The sequence below is a fragment of the Capra hircus genome, chromosome 3, assembly GCF_001704415.2.
Source record: "Capra hircus breed San Clemente chromosome 3, ASM170441v1, whole genome shotgun sequence".
NCBI classification, from domain to species: Eukaryota; Metazoa; Chordata; class Mammalia; order Artiodactyla; family Bovidae; genus Capra; species Capra hircus.
Genome location: NC_030810.1, coordinates 66,226,307 through 66,239,005, shown reverse-complemented (window position 1 = coordinate 66,239,005; position 12,699 = coordinate 66,226,307). Strand labels below are relative to the sequence as shown.

General features: G+C 38.3%; 1 protein-coding gene across 4 annotated transcripts in view; it reads left to right on the top strand.

Moving 5' to 3' along the window:
- Window positions 1-12,699, top strand: part of KYAT3 (kynurenine aminotransferase 3) — a 66,525-nt gene that overhangs the window by 38,398 nt on the left and 15,428 nt on the right. For all 4 annotated transcript variants that reach the window (XM_005678140.3, XM_005678139.3, XM_005678141.3 and 1 more), the window contains 5 exons: window positions 1,467-1,553; window positions 2,592-2,717; window positions 2,813-2,933; window positions 8,488-8,564; window positions 12,433-12,522. In XM_005678140.3, coding sequence (XP_005678197.1) covers window positions 1,467-1,553; window positions 2,592-2,717; window positions 2,813-2,933; window positions 8,488-8,564; window positions 12,433-12,522 — 501 coding nt within the window. The remainder of the gene's footprint in view (window positions 1-1,466; window positions 1,554-2,591; window positions 2,718-2,812; window positions 2,934-8,487; window positions 8,565-12,432; window positions 12,523-12,699) is intronic.

Here is a 12,699-nt window from a genome sequence, read left to right as displayed (position 1 = left end):
CTATTCTTTGGAACTCTGCATTCAAATGGGTGTATCTTTCATTTTCTCCTTTGCTTTTCACATCTTTTCTTTTCACACTATTTGTAAGACCCCCTCAGACAGCCATTTTGCTCTTTTGCATTTCTGTTTCTTGGAGGTAGTCTTGATCTCTGTCTCCTATACAATGTCACAATCCTCCATCCATAGTTCATCGGTCACTCTGTCTATCAGATCTGGTCCCTTAAATCTCTTTCTCACTTCCACTGTAAGGGATTTGATTTAGGTCAGAACCTAAGTGGTCTAGTAGTTTTCCCTACTTTCTTCAGTTTAAGTGTAGACTTGTAAAATTATACACTGTTGCCAGATTTTTCATAAGCAGTTTGAATATATATATATACACATATATATATATAAGGTACCATAAAAGATGTTTGTACTCTTTAGTAGTAACAAGCACTAAAATGGAGAAACTATGTAGTCACTAATTCACATTGTACTGTTATTTATACAAACTATAACAAAATTATCCTAGAATTCAGTAGACTCTCAAATAGCCATTAAAACAATGCATTAAAACTAAATAATGTTAAATGTTTTTGTGAAGTATTGCTACATGTAAAAAAGACAGAAAAACGCAGTGTCGACAATGGATATATATCGTGTTTAAACGTGTTATAGAAAAGCAGAAAGTCAGGGATACTAGATCCAGACTGGCATATTGCAGACAAGATACGAAATGGACAGGTTAGTCTGGCCCACTGACCTGAGATACAGGCCATGAGTAGATTGAGAGAGCCTGTAGTACCTATAGGACCTTGTAGGGGAAAAGGAGCTAGGAAAAAAGAATCCAGATATGTCACCTGGAGGGAAATTGTGGGTATCAGACATTAATGGTAGCATCCTGTCTTCTTGCATTCTCTGTTTGGGGATGTTTTTGAAAAAGAAACATCTTTGTTGTTGTTCAGTCGCGCAATCGTGTCCAACTCTTTGTGACCCTATGTACTGTTGCACATCAGGCTTCCCAGTTCTTCTCTCAGTATAATACTTAGAAATTACTACTCCGCCATAACAGAGAGCATCCCTGCAGTGCTCTCTTCCCTTCTGGTCTTGCTGTGCTGCTGATTGTTTATTTTCTAATTTGAAATTTAAACTCACTGTTTTTGGCTAGATCATCCCTTTGAGAATGTAATGAGAGCTATGGACTCTTTTCCCATAAAAATAAACCTATGCATGTAGAAAATTTTGTATGCAGTTTGAAGGGTCCCACTGCAAGCCTATCCACAGAGCTCCCTAGGAAATCAAGGGGTCCAATTAAGGTTCCTGATGAGTTTGTTCCGAAGGTCTTTTCACTCAGTTGTGTGAAGACAGAGCCTGCTTTCTTCGCTGCTGTATCTTAGCATGTTGTATGCTGCTTCACACATTGTACGTACACAGTATTTGTTAAATGGATTAATTATTGATAGATTTGTTATTTGGTTTGATTCCAGGTCATAGTGATAGTGCCTTTCTATGACTGCTATGAGCCCATGGTGAGAATGGCTGGAGCAACACCTGTTTTTGTTCCCCTGAGATGTGTAAGTCTGCCCCTATGATTTAAGTTTTTTTAAAAGTTTTGAAAATGCCAATTACTTTGTTGCCAATAAAGTTTCTACTTTGATTACATTTCGGGATTTACTGTATATCTCTACCATGACTGAAGGTAACAGCTATTTAAGGGGGGATTTTTATTACTTCATCATATGTTTGCCATGTATCTAACAGCTTCTACCTTGTATGTAATACTATTTTTTGTGGTTATGTATCTCCCCTACTGACTGAGCACCACCAGGTCAGAGACCATTTCTGACTCACTATTATAGCCCTAGTCCCCAGTGACTAGCAGTGCAGGGTATGTGCTGGTAATCATTAAGTCGTGGCTGACTCTGTGACCCCACAGATCATAGCCCTCCAGGTTCCTCTCTCTATGGGATTTTTCAGGCAAGAGTAGTGGAGTGGGTTGCCATTTCCTCCTCCAGGGGATTTTCCTGACTCAGGGATTGAACTCGGGTTTGCTGCTTGGCAGGTTGATTGTTTACCATTAAACCCCCTGGGAATCCCAGGGTGTGTGCTGAGTGTTCAATAAATACTTACTCAATTCTGAATGAAGTGTTTTGTTTTTTTCACTCTACTTTTATCTTTAGGAATACAATATAGTTTCATTGTCTTTTCAAAAAGTCTTATTAAAACAAGTAACACACTAAGGTGAATCACAGAATCTTCTATTAGCCTTATAGAATCAGATGTGTTAACCATAGCTGTTAACCATAATCAGACGTGTTAACCATAACCATATAGCTGGCTCCTCTGAAGGAATTTAGGCATTTTTACAACTGTTAATGTTGACAGAGTTCATGTCTCCATTTAACAGGTATGAGCATGGGACTCAAGTCCTGTTGGGCTCTTAAGGCAGAAGTAAATCTTAGTTATTTTTGTTTCTTTTCTTTGTTAGTTATCTATTAAGTTACCTTTGCCATGCCTTTCTCTACTTTTTTTTTCCTTATCAGGTTATTTATTTATAATACAGCAAACATGAATTAACTGAATTAAATCACATCTTCATTCTTCATGCTTAGAAACCTGTTGATGGGAAAACATGCTCTAGTTCTGACTGGACCTTAGATCCTCAAGAACTGGCAAGCAAATTTAATTCCAAAACCAAAGCTATAATACTAAACACTCCGCATAACCCCCTTGGCAAGGTGAGTCTTTGATCTCTTTATGCATCTTCTGATCCGCCATTCTCTCACACGTTGAATAATCAACTCTGCTCTTTTGTTTCCTTTCATGTGTGTAGGTGTATACCAAAGAGGAACTCCAAGTAATTGCTGACCTTTGCATCAAATATGACACACTCTGCATCAGTGATGAGGTTTATGAATGGCTTGTATATACTGGAAACAAGCATTTTAAAATAGGTACCAATTATTACATAGAGTCACAGATCTAATCATGTTTGGACACATGTGGAATATCTGATTGGAAAGGATCCCAGAACAGCTTTAGAATAGTCTTTGTAATGGGTAGATGTCTGTGAGCACTTAAAAACGGAACTTGAATGAATGATGTTTGAGTGGATTTATGAACAGGTTGAAGGACAAACAGTACAAACTTAGGAGACGAGATTTTAGATCACAGTATACAACTAGGAAACCAGAGAAGTAGTACTTTTGCCTTTATTCTTAGCTTTTTTTTTTTTTCCCCCAATAATCTAGTTATTACTTTGTATATAAGACATAGGGAACTTTCTCATTCCTGAACTGGTCTGTCCCTACTAAGGGAAATGCTGAAATGCCAGATGAACAGGAAAGAAATTGCTGTGACAGTAAGGTATTGCTGCAATGGATTTCACCGTTACTTCTCCATCTCGGGCTTCCGCAGTGTCTCAGTGGTAAAGAATCCGCCTGCAATGCAGGAGACATGGGTTCAATCCCTGGGTCAGGAAGATCCCCTGGAGGAGGGCATGGCAGCCCACTCCAGTATTCTTGCCCAGAGAATCTTGTGGACAGAGGAACCTGGTGGGCTATAGTCTATAGGGTCACAAAGAGTTGGACATGACTGAAGTGACTGAGCATACACACACACACACACACACACCCCGGCCATTGCACAGATACCATGGTGTCTTCTGGGGTGATCCAAACTTATATCAACTATCGGGTTATAACTGTGCTTCAGTCTTTGGGTCTTTGTACCCCTTCCTATACTTGGAAACACTTTTCCCTCAGATATCCAAACGACTCAGTGTCACCTCCCTGGGAGTCTTTATTCAGTTTTCATATTTTATGACCACAACATTTAAGGTTTAAACCTCTCTGCATTTTCTTTGTCCTTTTTCTGTTCTTTTGTTTTATTTTCTTGGCTGTGATGGGTCTTTGTTGCCGCACTCAGGCTTTCTCTAGTTACAGTGAGTCAGGGCTACTCTTCATTGCGGTGTTCAGACTTCTCATTGCAGTGGCTTCTTTTGTTGCAGAACAAGGCTGTAGAATGCAGACTCAGTAGTTGTGGCACACGGGCTTAGTTGCACTGAGGCATGTGGGATCTTCCCGAACCTGGGATCGAACCCATGTCCCCTGCATTGCAAGGAGGATTTTTAACTACTGGACCACCAGGAAAACCCTTCTGTCTTGTGTTTTCCTGTGTAATAAATATCAGGATCTATATATTTTTACCTCTAACCTGCAAGGAGGTAGGAATTTTTAAATGTTTGATCTCTTCTGAATCCTCAGTTCCCAGAATAGGGTCTTGTGCATGGTAGACAATCAGAAAATAATTGTTGAATAAAATGAATAGGAAGTATGAAAGGATGAGGGAAGAATAACTAATATCACTGGCAGGAACCAATAAATTTTAAAATTAGTGTACTTATGCATAAATAGTTGTTGAACACATCATAATTATCCGTGGTAAATTGCAAACTGCTGTGGAGACACAGAGGAGATCAACAAAGTGGGCAAAGATGGAATTAGTCAGAGAAGTAGAAAGAAAATTCTTCTCAGATAAACTTGTGTACTAAGGTGAGACAACATGAAAGATCAAGATATACTTAACTGGCTTATAAGAGTGTGTTGTAACTGGCACAGATGAGAATGGAAAAGTAGGGTGATTCTGAAGGACTTTATATATGAGTAAAAAGAATTTAAATTTCATTGAGGGGGGGCCAATGGTTCTTAAACTTTTATTATATATTAGTGATAGAGAATCATGAAGTCACAATGTTCACATGATGAATTAGTGACCATATATATTGTATTTCATCATGAAGCTAGAGGTAATTTTCCTAACAGAAATTCAATAATTAGAAGTCAATATAAAAATCACAAATCTGTGTGTATTTGCCTGTAACAAAGTGTTATTGAAATAAATACATCTGAGTTTTTCTGATTTTTGCCATTATTGTTCATTTCCTGATGCTCATTTGTTTCACTATTGGTAGCATTCACCATCAGATAACCAGTTATTGTTTTAGTTACTAAGTCATGTCCAACTCTCTTTTTGTGACCCCATGTGCTGTAGCCTACCAGAATCTTCTGTCCATGGGATTTTCCAGGCAAGAATGCTGGAGTGGGTTGCCATTTCCTTCTCCAGGGGATCTTCCCAAACCAGGGATCAAACCCATGTCTCCTGCCTTGGCAGGCTGGTTCTTTACCACTGAGATAACCAGTAGCAGTTTGAAGTGGTAAAGAAAAATTTGTGGAAAACTTAAAGTCGATTTTTTCAAGCTCTATTAAAAAAACTCAATAATTAATTTGATCATTAGGGTACCAGTGAGCGTACTTTGAGAACAGCTGCAACAGGCAATGACGAGGTGTGATGAGACAAGGTAATTGGTTCTGTATTGGATTTGTTTTATAAAGGTAAGAACCAGCTGCAGGTGAGGATTTTAAGTCAGCTCCCCTGGCAGTGGAGATCATATGCTGGGGTTGTTTAGAAGTATAAACTGTAGGGCGCAGAATATAGCATTTGAAGGTGGGAAGGCAAGCAAGTATGATTCTGAGATCTCTAGCCTGGACTACTCAGCAGTGATGAGGCCTTAACCAGGGATGGAAATGGAAGGAGACAGGCCTGTGGGAAGAGCTGAGCAAAGGAAATTCCTGCTTCTCATGCTAAGTTTCAGTGTCTTTGAGACATAGAGGAGGAGATGTCTACAGATAAGTAGAATTATAGGCCTGATTGTCAGGATCAAATTGTGAAGGGATTCATTTTTGACAGTCATCAAAATTTTGTTGATAGTGGAACACATGGAAGACAATGTATCTTCTAAGGCAGAATGTATAAACAAAGAAGAGGGCCAGAAATTTGTAAGGTATAGTGTCTTAGCACAGCCCGTTTTGTTATTTGTCAAAATTGCATCAGAGTTGACCTTTCCATATCTTGTTGATCTCTATCTCAGGTCATTAACTACTCCCCAGTTGAAAATCAAACCAACATGGACAATTACATTTTTTGATAATTTTTTTAAGATTAAGTAGAAAGAGAAAGAGGCATCTATCTAATGAATAAATATAATTTTATGCTTAACATTTTGTACATTTTACAAATGTTCATGTCTATGCAATAACTCAAAGCTTTTACATTTTATTTAACTCAGTTTAGCAATATTCTTTTCAAAATATTGCTTTAAGTGATCTTGAAACTTATTGTTTAAACCTTATTTTATAAATACTTCATGGTAAAAGTGTAAATGATATTATTTGCTAAAGATATCAAGGCATATATTTTTAGCTCAGATTTTTTAGTTATAACAACTCAGGATGTTCAAACAAGAAAAAAATGAATTCATTATTCATTTCTGTTTCATTATCATTATTATTCATTTCATTATTCATTCTATTTCATTATTTAGAGAGTGCAAACATGTGAAAATGTATTCTGTTAAATATGATGGCCTTTGTTACATGAAAGATACGAAATGGCTATTCCATCAATTTGCAGAGTGCAATAGTAGCTCTTTAATACAATGAGATTCTGGCCACACATCATGAAATTAGCATCACCTTCATGTCACAGAGACAGTTTTCCTAGGTGTAGCTTGTACTCTTCATCATGTCTCTAATCTTTATCTGACTTCTATTGAAGCCTGTAGCCTGTGAATAACTGTTATAGCTGCTGTGGTTGATTTAAGGAGGATGGGTCATACATGAGAAGTGCAAAGACCAGTTGCCTTTCATCTGTAACTGCAGGCTAAACTTACCAGTACTGGAACTAGATACGGTTTTTCTAAATCATCAGATCTGTAAAGATTTTTTTTTCTTTGTTGCTATATGCACATGCAGTGTTGTGGTCATCTACTCTGTTTAACTTCTGTAGCTCCCCAGATCTCTGAGACAGAGAGGACGTGATTATCTAGATGTTCTTAAATTACTTGTGCGTCTGTGTGTTTAGTCACTAAGTCATGTCTGACTCTTGCAACCCCGTAGACTGTAGCCCGCCAGGCTCTTCTGTCCCTGGGATTTCCAGGCAAAAATACTGGAGTGGGTTGCCATTTCATTCTCCAGGTTTTAAATTACTTAGGTCTCTTAATTGGAACTGTAGAATTTGTTCATACTGGGTCACATTCTTGACTCAAATGGTGTCTCCAGTTCTCAGTAAAATGACATTACATTCAACAAAAGAAACCTCTGTTCTGGAAGAGATTATACTAACACATTGGTATTTATATACTAATCCCTTGATATTTGGAAAATTAATATAGAATTCCTCATAAATTATTTAGCTGATCATCTTACTCCTTGAAAGAAAAAAAGATTCTCTTTTATATGGCCAAAATAGCCATCATCAAGAAAATACTTAGCTTTTAAATACTTTAATTAGTTTTGATATTTTTGTGAATGTAACCTACATTTGATGTGTACATAGTTTTTATTTACTTCATGTTTAACTTATTGTTAAAACATGCTAGGCTTGTATTAGTTTGGGTAATTCTTATTTTCAAAGAATTTATTTCTAAGTGTTGTTCTTAATAACAGATGTTCCTGATTTGGAATATATATTATTACTTTAAAGGGAGTGATATTCTGCCTTATACATAGTTTAGATATTTCTGTGGTCAAATAGGAAAGTAAGACATCCATGTCCTTTGGAATATTTTGGAAGAATAGAAATGTCTCAAAACTTGAGAGGATATATCTTAGAATATTCTGTCTTTGAATGGACCCTCTAAATATTTTTTTAATTTGTCCTTTTGGGATTTCTTTTTGGGTTTCACAGAGAATACAATGGTAACTCTTCCAATTTATATGGCTTTCCTACCTTTATAAATATTGATGGATATTTCATGATAGGCTGAAATTACATATGTTTACATTTTGGAACTTTCTTTAGCTACCTGATATCTTAGTAGACACTTTACTTGCTATGAGAAGATTACTTCAAGACATGTCATGGATTTACATCTCAGTGTGCTGTTTCTAAAATACACACCCTCACTCTTGCACATGCCTGCAAACTGTGGGGCCTTCCCCAGAGTTTCTGAGGATCCAAGAATTTGCCTTTTTTATGACTTCGCCAGTGATACTGATATTGCTAGATGGGAAATATATTTTAAGAACCACTGCCCTAGGAATCCTGTAGAAATAGACTCAGAAAATGGACAGAGTAGAGGTGAGCTAAACACTACCAGAACCACAACCAAAACTGTGCCACAGAACGATCGTGCTGGCCACCAGCTGCCACTAACACTGAGGGCCGGATGCTGTTGCTCCCATGACCACTGCACTGAGCCGGCCCGAAGCGCTGCCGGCTGCGGCTTTTCACCATTCCTGCCCTGGGAGATGATTTTGCCACTTAAATGTTTTCAAGCTTGATAACGTTTTCAACTGAGTTTTGGTTAAAGCTAAATTAGCTCTTAAAAACCTATTGAAATAACTCTACTGCCTATATTATAAGGCATTTTTGTTTTTAGATTATACTGAGTGTAGACTTATCATAAAGCAATTAGCTAACCTTTTTCCCCCCTTTTATGCTATTCAGCCACTTTTCCAGGTATGTGGGAGAGAACAATAACCATAGGAAGTGCTGGAAAGACTTTCAGTGTAACTGGCTGGAAGGTAAGATGAAGAATTTAATTGTATGAAAACAGGCACGTACCTTATTTCTTGTAGAGTTTTTTGCATGTTGTAAATGCATAAATACTCAGTTTATACAGGTTTTTATATTTACTGATCTGCTTTCTTATTCAGTTTTCATGTTTTTATCCTTTTTGAGACGTAATCATTCTTTTGAAAGTAAGAGAAATAGGGTAATTTTCTTATTTATAAGTAACCAACTGATGATACTTTTTTTTTTTTACAATGTTTGGATTACTGTATATTAATTAAAAGGAGAAAAAATAATAGCTAATGGGAAGAACTGAACAAAAAAGATCTTCATGACACAGTTAATCACCATGGTGTGCTCACTCACCTAGAGCCAGACATCCTGGAATGTGAAGTCAAGTGGGCCTTAGGAAGCATCACTACAAACAAAGCTAGTGGAAGTGATGGAATCCCAGTTCAGCTCAGTAGCTCAGTCGTGTCCGACTCCTTGTGACCCCATGAACCGCAGCATACCAGGCCTCGCTGTCCATTACCAACTCCCAGAGTCCACCCAAACCCATGTGCATTGAGTCAGTGATGCCATCCAACCATCTCATCCTCTGTCGTCCCCTTCTCCTCCTGCCCTCAATCTTTCCCAGCATCAGGGTCTTTTAAAATGACTCAACTCTTCTCATCAGGTGGCCGAAGTATTGGAGTTTCAGCTTCAACATCAGTCCTTCCAGTGAACACCCAGCACTGATCTGCTTTAGGATGGGCTGGCTGGATTCCTTGCAGTCCAAGGGACTCTCAAGAGTCTTCTCCATCACCACAGTTCAAAAACATCAGTTCTTCTGCACTCAGCTTTCTTTATAGTCCAACTCTCACATATAGACATGACCACTGGAAAAATCATAGCCTTGACTAGATGGACCCTTGTTGACAAAGTAATGTGTCTACTTTTAAATATGTTGTCTAGGTTGGTCATAACTTTGCTTCCAAGGAGTAAGCGTCTTTTAATTTCATGACTACAATCAACATGTGCAGTGATTTTGGAGTCCCAAAAATAAAGTCAGCCACTGTTTCCACTGTTTCCCGATCTATTTCCCATGAAATGATGGAACCAGATGCCGTGATCTTAGTTTTTTGAATGTTGAGCTTTAAGCCAACTTTTTCACTCTCCTCTTTCACTTTCATCAAGAGGCTCTTTAGTTCTTCTTCACTTTCTGCCATAGGGGTGGTGTCATCTGCATATCTGAGATTATTGATATTTCTCCCGGAAATCTTGATTCCACCTCATGCTTCTTCCAGCGCAGCGTTTCTCATGATATACTCTGCATATAAGTTAAATAAGCAGGATGACAATATACAGCCTTGATGTACTCCTTTTCCTATTTGGAACCAGTCTGTTGTTCCATGTCCAGTTCTAACTGTTGCTTCCTGACCTGCATACAGGTTTCACAAGAGGCAGGTCAGTTTTCACAAGAGACAGGAATCCCAGTTGAGCTATTTCAAATCCTGAAAGATGATGCTTTGAAAGTGCTGCACTCAGTATGTCAGCAAATTTGGAAAACTCAGCAATAGCCATAGGATTGGTAAAGGTCAGTTTTCATTCTAATCCCAAAGAAAGGCAATGCCAAAGAATGCTCAAAGTGAAGTCGCTCAGTCGTGTCCGACTCTTTGCAACCCTATGGACTGTAGCCCACCAGGCTCCTCTGTCCATGAAGCAGATCAGTTTTCGCCAAGAGGCAGGAATCCCAGTTGATCTATTTCAAATCCTGAAAGATGTTCTGTGAAAGTGCTGCACTCAATATGTCAGCAAATTTGGAAAACTTAGCAGTGGCCACAGGACTGGTAAAGGTCAGTTTTCATTCTAATCCCAAAGAAAGGCAATGCCAAAGAATGCTCAAACTACCATACAGTTGCACTCATCTCACACGCTAGTAAAGTAATGCTCAAAATTCTCCAAGCCAGACTTCAGCAATACGTGAACCCTGAATTTCCAGATATTCAAGCTGATTTTAGAAATGGCAGAGGAACCAGAGATCAAATTGCCAACATCCACTGGATCATTGAAAAAGCAAGAGAGTTCTAGAAAAACATCTATTTCTGCTTTATTGACTATGCCAAAGCCTTTGACTGTGTGGATGACAATAAACTGTGGAAAATTCTGAAAGAGATGGGAATACCAGACTACCTGACCTGCCTCTTGAGAAACCTGTATGCAGGTGAGGAAGCAACAGTTAGAACTGGACATGGAACAACAGACTGGTTCCAAATAGGAAAAGGAGTACGTCAAGGCTGTATATTGTCACCCTGCTTATTTAACTTATATGCAGAGTACATTATGAGAAACGCTGGGCTGGATGAAGCACAAGCTGGAATCAAGCTTTCTGGGAGAAATATCAATAACCTCAGATATGCAGATAAGACCACCCCTATGGCAGAAAGTGAAGAAGAACTAAAGAGCTTCTTGAAAGTGAAAAAGGAGAGTGAAAAAGTTGGCTTAAAGATCAACATTCAGAAAACAAAGATCATGGCATCTGGTCCCATCACTTCATGGGAAATAGATCGGGAAACAGTGGAAACAGTGACAGACTTTATTTTTCTGGACTCCAAAATCACTGCAGATTGTGATTGCAGCTATGAAATTAAAAGACGCTTACTCCTTGGAAGGAAATTTATGACCAACCTAGATAGCATATTAAAAAGCAGAGACATCACTTTACCAACAAAGGTCTGTCTAGTCAAGGCTATGGTTTTTCCAGTAGACATGTATGGATGTGAGAGTTGAACTATAAAGAAAGCTGAGCACCGAAGAATTGATGCTTTTGAACTGTGGTGTTGGAGAAGACTCTTGAGAGTCCCTTGGACTGCAAGAGATCCAACCAGTCCATCCTAAAGCAGATCAGTGCTGGATGTTCATTGGAAAGACTGATGCTGAAGCTGAAACTCCAATACTTTGGCCACCTGATGCAAAGAGCTGACTCATTCGAAAAGGCCCTGGTGCTGGGAAGGATTGAGGGCAGGAGGAAAAGTGAACGACAGAGGATGAGATGGTTGGATGGCATCACCAACTCAATGCACATGAGGTTGAGTAAACTCCGGGTGTTGGTAATGGACAGGGAGGCCTGGTGTGCTTTGGTTCATGGGGTCGCAAAGAGTAGGACACGACTGAGTGACTGAACTGAACTGAACTGAATATTTTGACGCTTACTATGTGCCAGATTCTAGAGATTTACACATACTAATTGCTTTCATTCTCATAACCACGTTATGAGGTGGGCATAATTTATTATTCCCATTTTACAGACAATAAAACTAAAGTACAGAGAATCTAAGTAACTTGCCTAAGGTTTCATTGCTAATAAATTCGAATTCCAGCCAGGGCAGGAAATCTAGGTTTAGAATCCATGCACTTAACCACTGTACTATGTAATACAATTACAATTGATCCAATTGAAACTTGATTGTCTTCCAGTTTCACTTCTCCTGAACTTGGCTAAGAAGTAGGGAGTATCAAAAACGAGCCTGGAGAACGATATTGTAGAAGAGTCCCTTAAGCCCCTCATTGAAAGTTACTTTTATCTATATCTGATTCAAACAAGCTTTGTTACCAGATATTAGACTTTCAGAATATCAAAAAGAGAAAATTCAAAGAGAAGGGTAGATAATAGTGATTGCAAGCACTGTTTGCCTTCTGAAGGCAGAATTTAGTGACTTCAGTTGGAAACTATTCCACAAAAAGATCAAGGTTGAAATATTTCTAACTACTAAGACTACACAGCTTTCATAGTGTGAACATTTTAGAAATGCATATATTTAATAATTGCATTAAGCTTAGCTACTCTATCAGATCTGGTACGTACAATTAGATTCATTTTTAAATATTTTCCTTTTGCAGCTTGGCTGGTCCATTGGTCCTAAACATTTGATAAAACATTTACAGACAGTTCAGCAAAACACCGTTTATACTTGTGCAACCCCTTTACAGGTAGGTGTTATAGTAATTTAGGGATGCTGCATGGGCTTTGGGCAGAGGTGTTATTTTTATGTTGTGTACCTCAGTAGGCTCAGTTCCTTCATGTCCTTCCAGTATAATTTGGAAATTTAGAAGCAAACACATATTCATTGCTATCAAGAATGGCTTTGGTTTTAACACATAAAATTT